The sequence below is a fragment of the Chaetura pelagica genome, unplaced genomic scaffold (genome assembly GCF_000747805.2).
Source record: "Chaetura pelagica isolate M959 unplaced genomic scaffold, ChaPel_1.0 scaffold861, whole genome shotgun sequence".
Taxonomy (NCBI): Eukaryota; Metazoa; Chordata; class Aves; order Apodiformes; family Apodidae; genus Chaetura; species Chaetura pelagica.
Genome location: NW_009952092.1, coordinates 284222 through 296099, shown reverse-complemented (window position 1 = coordinate 296099; position 11878 = coordinate 284222). Strand labels below are relative to the sequence as shown.

The window sequence follows — 11878 nt, the reverse complement described above, 5'->3', positions numbered from 1 at the left end:
TTTCCCTTATGATGGTCTTTGGTGCTGATAACAACTATCTTACTTCCTATGGACTCTGATCTCTAAGTGGGGGACAAAATAACTGACTGTTTGCATAAATAGTTTAAAAACTAAGGAAATTTTTTAAAAAGAGTGGAGAAGGGGCTAATTTTCCCCAACTGATGCTACTTTGGCAGGAAAACAGCTGCCCTGTCACCAAATACATCCAGCTCCTGGCGAGAGAAATATCTCAACTGTTAAAAGTTGAAAGAGTTGTTGGGGAAGGGAATTGATTTTTCTTTATTTGTGGCTTTAAAGAAAAAAAAAAAAAAGAGACAAATTGTGTAGGAACTTGAAGTTTGTTGTCAGCTGTTTTTTCCGGGCTGCACAAGAGGACATTCTATCAACCTGCAGCTGCACCCTGCTTGTGGGCAAAAGAGCTCCTGCTGTCTTGCCAAACAGGATTAATGGCAAGTTGGCAGAGAAGGGCCTGTATCCTAGAGGATACACACCAGGGGACTAGTTTTATTTTGTTGGTTACTGGTTACTTTTTAGGGTTGTTTTTTTTTCTTGATCTGAACCAGTACCTGGTCCTGCAGCAAGGGAAGGGTCCTTGAGGACTCTCTCCTGTGCACCCTGATGCTGGTTGGAGGTAAAGAGCTTTGAGACCTCCTGTTTTGGAGTAAACCAGCCCAAATCCTGAGTATCTTCCTTGGGTGGGTGCTCAGGCAGTCCAGGGGCCTCCACTGGGCTGTGGGTCAGCAAAGCTGCGTTTGATCCCCTCCTTGCTTGCTAAATCCTTGTGTTCTCCTTGCTCTTGGCTGCTGTGCCTGGGAAACCCTCCCAGTTCTGGGGCTGACCTTTTCCAACAAAGCACCTTTGTTGGGCAGACCTCAAGGCTATGGGCTTGCTCTTTTATTTTCCCTTCTTTACTTTCTACTGGTTTTTGTTGTTTTTGGTGTTTTTTTTTTTTTAATTGATGTCACCACCCAACAGCACAAGGATCCATTATTGAGCTGCTGTTGGACTTTGCTTGTTTGCAGGAGGGTAAGAGCCAAGGGGCACTAGCCGGGCTGCATCCTGGAAAGAGGAGACCAGAAGTTGGAGCAAGAGGAAACTTGGCAGCAGAAGCAGAGCCCTGATCCAGCAGTGCTGAGCCCCACGTGCCAGGGAGGGAGCTCTGGTCACTGATGGGGTCCTGTGGCTCATCTTTGGGGCAGGCTGGGTGGAAGCAAGAGTGGGTTTTTTCCCTCAGTGGACCTGTTATAGTGAGGGCTTTCCTGGTCCCCTGTCTGCCCTCCATGGGGCTTCCCAGCAGAAGGCAGCAGGACGTGCCCCAGGAGCCCATCGCGCTCCCACGGGTGCTGCTCCAGGGCACCGTGCTTGGTGCCAGTGTAGGCTGATCCCTGTCCCCTCGGGTCCCCCATCTTAGGGCACCTGATAAAAGATCCCAACTCTGCCAGCCTTTAAAGAGGCATTTTTGGTGCTATGGGAGGGTGTTGAGGTGGGAACAGATTCATTGCAGAGCTACTCTTGCCCTCTAGAGGAGGCCCTGGAGATGCTGGGAGGGCTGGAGCAGCTCTGGAGCCAGGCTGGGAGAGTTGGGGTGTCCAGCCTGGAGAGGAGAAGCTCCAGGGAGACCTTAGAGCAGCTTCCAGTGCCTGAAGGGGCTCCAGGAAAGCTGGGGAGGGACTTGGGACAAGGGCAGGGAGTGAAAGGACAAGGGGGAATGGATTAAAACTGGAAGAGGAGAGATTCAGGTTAGACATTAGGAGGAGATTCTTCACTATGAGGGTGGTGAGAACCTGGAACAGGGAAGTTGTGGCTGCCCCATCCCTGGAAATATTCAAGGGCAGGTTGGATGGGCCTTGAGCAACCTGATCTGGTGGGAGGTGTCCCTGCCCATGCAGGGGGTTGGATCTAGATGATCTTTAAGGTCCCTTCCAACCCACACTGTTGTATGATTTTTTGTGATGATTCTTCTCTTTAACTGCATGGTTTATCTGGGGGCAATGGTTGCCTTACCCTGTATTTCTGTGTTCTAGTCCTGCAGGTCCCCATGGCTGCAGGATCCTGGTCACTGCAGTGGCACTGAAGCCAGGGCTAAGCAGGGCACTGGTGGCTTCACTCCCACGGGAGCCTGGCAGCCTGTCCCAAGGGTGGGTGCCAAAGCCTGGCCCAAGGTGCTGCTGCCCCCAGCCTTGAACCATGCACGGGACGAGCCAGTGAGCAGAACACAAACCAGGGCAGCTGCTCCTTCCCACAGCAGGAGGGGTGACTGCTGGCCTCCACTGGCCCTGTGAGCTTCTCCCTGGCTCCTTGTGGGTTGGTGGCAGCAGCCATAGGTTGGGCAGAGGCTGAGTAGGAGGGGGAAGGCTCAGAGCTCCTGCTCAAGGAGGTGGGTGCTGGCACAGCCTGTCCCATGACTAATGCCAACACCCAGACAAGCCTCTGCTCTGGCTCTGTGCAGAAGCTTCTCATCTGTCAGCAGTGGTTCTGCCCACCAGCCCTGGCTGATGTGCTGGAAATGTCTTTATTTGCAAGCCTTGCACATCTCCCAGGGTGTGTGGAGCTACCTGCAGAGGAAGAACCTCTCTAGGTGGGCTGCTTTCTGGCTCACCTTGCCTCTGAGTTGGTCCCTGGCTGTTTGGGACTCCAGCAAAGTGGTGGAAAACCTCCTGGAGGGGGGTTTGCTTCCCTGTGCTGCACAGACTCCCCAGCAGCACTGGGTGGGCTGCACTGCCCCTCTGAAATGCTCTTCCACCTTCCCTGGTGTTTGCCTGGGTTCCTTTTTCATCTGTTCCTTTTCACGTGGAGTCAGAAACTGCAGCAAAGCACTCAGGGTTGCAAAATAATCTGAGCTGGTAGCAGGGTAGAAGGGAGGTGCTCCCAAATTGGAGAGTATTATCCTGCCTGGCTGGGGGGCAGAGTGGTGGAGAGAGCTGGGCCTGACCCTTTGCAAGGGACTGAAGCAAAGAGCCACCCTCAACCTGCTGAAAAGGCTTTATTTAATTTGGCTGTTGCCACTGAGCCTTGTTTCTCCTCAAGTGTCTGGTTTCTTCTCCTGTCTCTGCAAGTTTGTGTTTCGGGGGCTTTAAATGAGACAAAACAGCTGCCAGAGACCTCCCGTAAGTCGCTGGAACCCTTTGGTGCAGGGAGACTTAGAAGGTTCATGGGTTGTTACAACAGGTGAAAATATTGGGCTTCTCCTCCCTGCTGGGGGAGGGGAAAAAAAAGATTTTTTTTTTAAAGCTGTGCAGTAATTACCTGCTAATGGAGAAGATACTCAAGAAGGAGGAATTGTGAAATCCTCTTTGTGCAAAGAAGTTGCTAGTAGGCATGTGTAGAAAATAACCACATCCCTTCTGCTGTCTTAATTACAGCAAATAGACACAAGAATGGAAAGCTGAGGTGTAATGGTTTCACCTGGTGCTACACCTCTGGAACTGGGAAGCAGAGCTGGTGGCACAAAGCACCAATATCATTCACTTTTCTTATAAGCAGCAGGATCTGCAGAGCTGTGAGGACAGGGAGGTGGCAGCCTGGGGGTGTGGGAGGAGGGGGGGATGCTGTGCCGAGAGGGGAGCTCTTGTTTTGGGGAAGAAACTGGGAAAATGTTCCGCTGTTCAGCTCTATAATCACAGCTTAGAGGAGACCTCCTTGCCGTGTTTCAGTACGTAGAAGGTGGCTACCAAGAGGGTGGGGACTCCCCTTTCACAAGGAGTGACATGGAAAAGATGAGGGGCAATGGGTGCAAGTTACTCCTGGGGAGATCCTGATTACCAGAATAAAATTTTTCACTGTGGGAACAGTTGGGCAGTGGAATAAACTCCCCAGGGAAGTGGTGGATTCCCCAGCACTGGTGACTTTGAAGACTCAGCTCGACAGGGTGCTGGGCCATCTCATGGAAATGCTGTTTCTGCCTAGAAAGGTTGGACCAGCTGATCCTTGAGGTTCTTTCCAACCTGGCATTCCATGAAAATGAGGGTGGCGCAGCCATGACTGCAGGTAGGTCTGGTTGGAATGGGCAGGGATTGTACCAGCTGTGTCTGCTGAAATAATGGTGGGTTTTCTGTGAAACGGCCGTTTGTGCCGTGGGAGCTTTGCCAGGCTGGAGCAAACAACCTCATGGGGCTGAAGAGGCTGGGGGGGTTTTTTTTTTTTTTTGGTTTTTTTTTTTTTTTTTTTTAATCCTTATTTGCTTTTAAGTGCTGTTCCCATCTCTGGGCAGGTGAGGACAGGCAGGAGCAGCACAGGGTTCCCCAGCCACAGCCTGGGCTCTGCCCCGTGCCCGTCCCTGTGACGAGGAGGTCACGGCGCCTGTTGGGGCTTGGTCTGGGTGAAATGCAACACCCCATCCTGGATTAACTGCAGGACGGACCTGTGAGGGTGGGTGGGGAAGGTGTGCTGAGCCTCAGGCTGAGCACCAGGGCTCAGCACCACGGGGGATGGTGCTGGGGGCTCACCAGGCTCCAGCCTGCATTTGCCCCATGGTTCAGGGTCTGTCCCTGCTTGTGCATTGGGGATGGGAATTAAAAGCCTGTGCCCCATGTTCTGCTGACCCCAGCCCTGCCTGGGGCCGTCCTGCTGGGTCCTGGAGCCGGGCCCTGGATGTTTTTTGTGCTGTCTCAACGCTGCTGCAGCAGGATCCTCTGATTCATCCTGCTGACATCCCCCCCAGGGCTCACACCAGGGCTGCTCCTCCTGCCGGGTGCTGGTGTGGGCTGGGACCCCCGTGGGGTGCTGCAGTGGCCCCTGATTCCTGTGTGGGAAGGGGTGTGGGGTGTGCTGGGACTCCTGGCTCCCTTCTCAGGTGCAGAGTGGATGGGGCTTAGACCATCAAAGCCTGGGGGTGCCCAGGTTTCCCTGCTTGGTGGGGTCTGGACACCCCCTTTGGGTGCATCTTCAGGGTCTGGGTTGCAGTGGAAGGTGACTGTGTGATGCAGCTTCTGGGGGTGCTGACCTGCCCCAGTCCCAGGTTTCCCTGTGGGTCCCTCCAAGGGCATCTCTGGGATCTAGAGGTGCTTTAATATTTCCCTGGAGGTCTGTAGAGCATCTCCCATGCCGTGTCTGACCATGCTGCCCTTTCCCAGTGAGAAAGGGGCTTCATATTCTTCCTGCTTACAAAAAGGGAAACTGAGGCACAGGAGGCTGATAGATCTCAGCCCATCTCTGAGGAGGGGTGAGGTGGAAGGGTTAACATAAGGTGCAAGATTGCATTTTTAGCTTTCTAGCTCTGCTGCTGACCTGGAAGACTCAAACTCAGGGCTTTTCCACCTCCTTTTCTACCCCTGCTGGTCACCAGCGTCTTCTGCTGGGACCTGATGAAGCAAAGAAAAATGAGGGGACAAGGATATGCTACTGCCCAGACTCCTGCAGTGCCACAGCCTGGATCTGTTTGGGCATGCTGAGCCACAGGTGATGGTGCCCATCCCTCCTGGCACTGCTGTGCCGAGGCAGCGTAACCCGTCTGAGCGGGATTGGGCTGCACCTGGGAGTGGGGAGGTCCCAGGCCAGGGTCTGCCACCTCCCTGGGGGTCTGGGATCAGTGGAAACATCATCCCTGCAGCAAGGAGAGGGGCTGTGCTGGTGGAGCTTTGCACGGGGGTGGGTTTTGGGAGCTGGTGGAAGGGACAGCTGAGGCAGTGCCAGCGTGTAGTGTCCCCATGCCCAGGTCAGGGGCGAGATGCTTTGGCAGAAGGTTGTGGCAGAACTGGAAGAGCAGGGCTCCAGCAGAAGGCTGGGGCCAAGGTGTGGGCTTGGCACCCGGTGAGAAGGCCAGCGAGTGTTGTGGGTCAGCTTTTGAGGGCACCTGTGGAGCTGTCTGGGAGAACTGGTCTGGCAGAAAACTGTGCCTGAGTCAAGCCAGCACCGTGTGCTGAGGGTTGCAGGCAGCTCCTCCCTGCACCTGCTGCCCTCTGAGATGGTCTTCAAACTGCCCTGGGTCTGTGCCGTGCTGAGAGGCACCTCCTGCTCTCACCCCACTCCAACACTCGTGCCCATTTCTCCTTCTCAGGGTTGATGACTGTCACCTCTCAAACCAGCTGCTCGTGGTGCCACTGCCTTGAGATTTGGGGTCCAACCACGTGCTCTTGCCCCGGCTCTTTGGGATGGCTTTGCATCCATCTTAACTCAGTTTTGCTCTAAACATTTGATACCCAAGCAAATTTGCACCCCCTTTTAAAATTTTTCCTTTATTAACAATAAATAATACACTATATTACAAAGATCTCAACACAATATCCATAAATCATCTTTTTTCTGCAGCCACAAATAAATAGGACTCACCAGCTAATGCATCTATGAGCAGCGTGGGCCCCGGGGCAGGGAGAAAGCAGGGGGGGTTTTACTGCACCCACTTGCCCAAAGCAGTCGTTCCTCTTTGCTGGCACCTATGTGGTGTCTCCATCCCCTGGGCCATCAGAACCAGGGGCGAAATCCTGTGTGTGCCAGAACATGTGGTCTCAGGCTTCTGGAAATCGTGCAAAGTCACACCCAGGAGGGCAGGGGGTGTCAGACCCCAGCTGAGATGCTGCTCTGGGCTGAGGCTCCCATGCTGGGCTGAGCTGGCTGCACTTACAGGAGAGGTTCTAGTGCTCATACTCACGTAGAGGGATTATATACATGGACACTGCAATGCTCCTTGGTCACAGGTGGGCTTTGAGTTATGAGACCTTTGCTTAAGAGTCTACTGTAGCTGGATGTGTTCATTGCCTGTCTTTGGTGCACACATGAGCCCATGTGTGGAGCTGCTTTGTCTCCTTTTGCTTTGTTTTTTCCCAACTATTCCTATGGTGGGGTCAACTCCATGGACTTCTTCCTCTCCTCTCTCTGCTCTTCCCACTCCTCCTCTGACTCGTAGGTGCCCTTGACGATGGCGACCCTATCTGACATGTTCATGCAGTAGGGGACAAGGATGTAGAAGTAGAGCAGAGCAGCCAAGCAAGCCCCAAGGATGGGTCCAACCCAGAACACCTAGAAAGAAACAAGGCAGAGGGTGAGAGCAGGTCTTGAAGGCTGGTGCACCAGGTCCAGCACCAGCATCCCTCACTGCTCCATGTATCCTAGTAGATGGAAAAGTGCAAAAACCCCTTCCAGTAGATGTTTTGGGCTGAAATCCCCTCAATCATTGCAATGCTGAAGACAAAGCTCTTTATGAGTGCAGAGATGTGGTGTGGTGGGAAGGAGGCACCAACCCTGCTCTGCAGGCTGGGTCTGAGCTTGCAGGCAGTGCTGGGCAAGTGGAAAGCCTAAGCTGGGCTTATCTATGGGCTTTAATTGACCTCAGATGGTGCCCTGGCTCAGCGTGCACCATTGCTTGGGGGTTTATGCCTGTCCCCTTGCTGTGCCATGGGGACACCCCCTTCCCCACGCATCAAAGGGGACAACCTCCCTTGTTTTCCAGCCCCCTTTTATCCCTTCAAGCCTGGGATGGGCTCTGAGCCCTCCTGCCCTGTGATCCCCGTGGCCGTGGCTGCCCTCCCCAGCCCTGCCTGCCCCTGGGCCAGCCCATCCTGCTGTGTGGCCACCACTCACCCAGTGTGCTGGGCTGAACCTCTGCACGATGACCGCGGGCCCAAAGGACCGGGCGGGATTCATGGAGCAGCCGGTGAAGTAGATCTGTGAGTGCAGAAAGGAGAGCAGGTTGAGACGTATCATCTTGGTACAATCAACTTCTCAGAAGTAGGGACTGGAACAGCCCCCACTGCTGTTTCTCTTGCAGAGTGGTGCGGACCCCCCGTTGTCACGGAGAAGACCCCATATGTCCCGTGTTGGCTCTCCCAATACAGCTTTGCCTGGGACCAACTGCACTTTTGGGGAGCCTCGTCCTAGCAGCACCTTCTGCCCTGTCCTCCTGCCTGGACACTCACCCCCACCAAGTGGCCCACGGCGACAGAGAGGCCGATGGACAGTGCTGGGGAGCCCACGTTGCCGTTCCTCCGGTTGTCCGTGGATGCAAAGATGCATGCAGCCAGCTGGAAGGTGAGTATGATTTCCACCACGAGAGCCTGGCCTGGAGTAGTGTTGTTGTTGAGCTGCAAACCATCAAGGGCAAAAATAATTAGCCATCCCTGGGGTTTGGCATCACTGTGAGGGCTCTTAGGTGCTTTGCTGATGGATTTGGGTTCTCCAAAGCCTGGGAGAAGCCCCCCCAGGTCCCCTGCCCAGCCCTGGGGCACAAGGTGAAGCACTGGACACTGCTCAGGTTCACTGCTCCTTTCTTTGAAAGGGAAGATATTTTTATTTCTGTTTAATGCTCCAAAATCTGTCTCTCCCCCATCCCCTCCCTTCCCAGGGATCTCCACATCTCTCCATTTGCTTTTCTCTGCAGCACTCTGTGCTTTCCCACAAAATCCAACACCGATTTGTCCCTTTTTTCCCTTGCATTTCTCTCCCCCTTGCTCACTGCAAGGGGTCAGATCCTGACTCTTGTCTGCACCTCTCCAAGAGCCTGGGAAGCAGCTGGAAGCCACTGTGGAAGGGCATGGGATGAAGGGTAAGGATAGGGATAAAGGTTGGAGATGTTCATGGGGTTAAGAGGGGCTGTTGCTGTCCCAGTGCCTCTGCACTAACCACTTGGGACTCTCAGGTGAACTTGACCCCTCAGGGCAAAGAGACCCAAGCCATGGCAGCTTGATTTTTTAGGTAAAGCCGACTGGTTTGGGACATGGAACATGTGGGAATAAGGTGCATTGCAGCACCTCACCCTAATGATTGAACACTCAGCAACGTGTCTGTGCTGCTCCAAGGGGTCCTGACCTGGCCATGGTGGGAGTGGTAGCTCCACTGCCCCATCTCAGCTGGTTCCCTAGCACTGCCCCAAAAGTAGGAGACCTGCTCCTTGTCCCTGCTTATCTCAGAGGGTCCCACTGTCTCCTTTCCTCCTCCAAGCCCTTGCCCCTTGCAGCCTCCCTGTTCCCTCTCATGCCTTGCTCCTTCTTCATCTCTTCTCCTCCACCTCTCTCCATCCCCTGCTCTTTCCCAGCTCCTCCAGTGTAATGGTTACAGTGGGCTTCTGCTCCCCCTGCCCCTACTGGTTTGACTGGGCTCTCCTCCCTGCCCTCCCTCCTCCGTCCTGGCACAGCTCCTATTCCAGCATTAATCTCCAGGTGGAGAGGCTGCACTCAAGAACATCTCACAGGTGCAGTGACTCACTCAGTCCCTTTGGATAAAGGAAGCGCTTATTAAAGAAGGAAAAACACATGCCATCCATTGCCCCACACAGCAAAGCTGTCATGGCAGTTCCCTGCTCCCTCCTGTCCCGTTCCCAACCCTCTGCAGGACGACGTGCCAGGACCAACCATCCCGATGGATGCGGCACCAGCTCCTCTCTCCCAAGGAAAGGGGAACCCAGGTGGCCCCTGCAGGCAGGGAGACTCACCGCGTTGATGGCCAGGTTGCCACGGGTGTTGGCTGGTGTCACCCCGTAGAGGATGCCGGCCCCGGCGATGGCCCCGACCAGCTGGGCGATCACGTAGAAGAGCGTGCGGAGGAAGGAGATCTGGTTCCCCACGAAGAAGGCGATGGTGACGGCCGGGTTGATGTGGGCGCCGCTGATGTGCCCGAACGCCTGCACCAGCGTCCCGATGGCCAGGCCGAAGGCCAGAGAGATCTGCAGGATGCTGGGCAGGGCTGATGGCCACTTCAGGGCTGAGCCCAGGCCGATGAAGACGAAGATGAGCGTGGAGATAAACTCGACAAAGACGGAGCGAGCAAAGGCCAGAGTCAGTATTTCCCTCTTCATGGTGGGAGTGGGTGCAGGGCAGTGGGGAAGGAAGAAAGTTTAGGTTTCCTCTGTCTCCAGGCTCTTCTGCCTGCACTCAGCTGTAGGGCCATACCTATCTATATATGCAAGAGCAGCAGGGAGCTGTGTTACAAGGCAGTGGGTGGAGCCAGGGATTTAGCCAGGCCTCCCAAATTATCATGTGAAACTGGAAAAGTTTCCATCTGAAAATAACTTCAGAGCCTCTTGGTGAACCAGTGACTCAGATGTTGGTGGCATTTCTTTCTTCTTCCCTTTGCAAACAAAGAGCCCCTATAGAGTCTCTGTGGTCATTAGATAACGCGGTTGCATAACGATGCTGTGATCCCTTCTTTTCCCTTTTACTACCTCTCGCCAGGTGCTGGGTGTTTCATTAGCAGAGGTGTAGTCAATATTCCCTTCCTCCATGTGTTTGCAGACTGGAAAGGACTGTATTTTTGTTTCCAAAGTCTCCTTGCTGGTGTGGGGCTGGAGGAGCTCTCCTGGGACAGGGCTCCCCCTGCGTTTGATTTACATGGGATGTTGAGATGTAAAGCAAAGTGAAGGACTTGGTGCTGCTCCCAGGCTTTCAAGACAGCTCAGCTTGCAGAGGTCCTGGAAGCAGGGCAGGGTTTGAGGGATGCTTTGCCTAGCCAGGGAGCCATGGGAAAGCTGGAGCTTCCTGGAGGAGCCTGGATGGAGGCTGAATGGGGTGGAGAGGGATGATGGCTGCAGAGCTGTGGTCCTCTTGGCTGCCCCACTGCTTTGCTGCTCCTCACAGAGCATCGGGTGTGGGATTTGCCAGCGGGTGGGTTGGCAGTTGGGGGGAGCTCACTGGTAGCCAGGGAGGGTGTTCCCTACCCTTGTCATCTCCAGCCCCTTGCTTTTCTTTGTTTGCCATTCAAGCTATTGCTCAAGGAGGTCACTGGTTTCACTCTTGGGAACACCAGTATAAAGCCACAGGCTTTTCATAGACCCAGGTCATGTTTGCACTGCTCTCCATCCCAGATCCATCCAGCTGCAAAATCCTTGGCTGGCAGGGAGTGGAGGGAGAGACTCTCAGAGCTGTGCAACATGGAGTGCTTGGGAACTGAGATTTTGGGGCAGAAAAAGGCTCTGCCTACCCATAACAATGAGTTCTTGTTTCCCTCGTGGCCCTTGCAGTTTTTTTGCCAGGATTAATCTTTTATTTTTAATGGGTTTGGGTGCCAGATTTGCTCTCCTGACTTGGTTGATGCCATCTCTCCATGCCTAATGCAGCAAGCTAGGGCTGGGGTTACCCATGGCTTCCACACACCTCCACAGAAGCTGTCACACTCCAGCATGTGCTGAGCAAAGCTCTACATGGAGGAGATCAGTACAATCATTTAAATTCCTCCTTAAGTGTAAAAAGCACTAAAAAGTTGCCTTCACTGCTGCCTTCTGCTGGGTGCAGTCAGACATGCACACACCCTGTGGAGACAAAAGCTAGGAGGAATTCCTCTTCAGAGCAAGAAGAGGGAACTTCTTCCTCCAGAGCTGAAAATAAACGAGCCTTTTTCTCCTCCAGCAATACCCCAAGTCGTGAGCTCGGCAAACAGACCCAGCAAGTCTCGAGGGACAGAGGATCCGTTACAGCATTAATTCCTGATAATGGTTTTCTCCTGGTTCTGCTGATCCTGGGGCAGATTGCAGAGCTAAACACCAGGTCTCTTATCCTCGAAACACCTGGTCTGTTGGCATGTTTTGGTGAAAGTTTTGCAAGCTGGTATTTCAAGACACCCTGACCAGATTCCAGCTGGAGTAATTACTTGCCACTTCCCTTCAGCCTTGCCTTTTGTTCCAGCTGGATAAAATGTGCCTTGTTCCCATCCTCCAGCCCTCTCTGGAGCACAGCTCTCTGCCGGGGGTGGCTGCATTTTGCTGGCAGCCCCTCAGACACTCCTTGCTTCAGCCAAAAAGCAGCGTTGAGGCTGAAGATGCTCTCCCAGGTTCCCAGCTGTGGATCACAACAACCTCCTGGCAAAATCCTCCAGCTGACCAGGTGATCTAATCAAATAAGGCTGAACATGATGGGGAAAACTTTTGGAAAGAAGCAAGGTGTTTTTCTAACAACATGCCATGCAAAACGTGTTTTCCTGAGGCTGTTTGCTAGACTCTCCTCTCTGGGGCATTCCT

At 53.8% G+C, this 11878-nt stretch overlaps 1 protein-coding gene across 1 annotated transcript; it reads right to left on the bottom strand.

Annotated features, from left to right (window-relative positions):
* Positions 1–6768: 6768 nt before the first annotated feature.
* Positions 6769–9806, bottom strand: LOC104395958 (aquaporin-5-like). Its single transcript, XM_010005723.1, has 4 exons — positions 9362–9806; positions 7851–8015; positions 7516–7599; positions 6769–6954 (listed from the first exon to the last, which is right to left on the bottom strand). Exons 1-4 carry the CDS (start codon positions 9722–9724, stop codon positions 6769–6771), a joined length of 798 nt encoding a protein of 265 aa, XP_010004025.1. The 5' UTR covers positions 9725–9806.
* Between the last annotated feature and the right edge of the window lie 2072 nt (positions 9807–11878).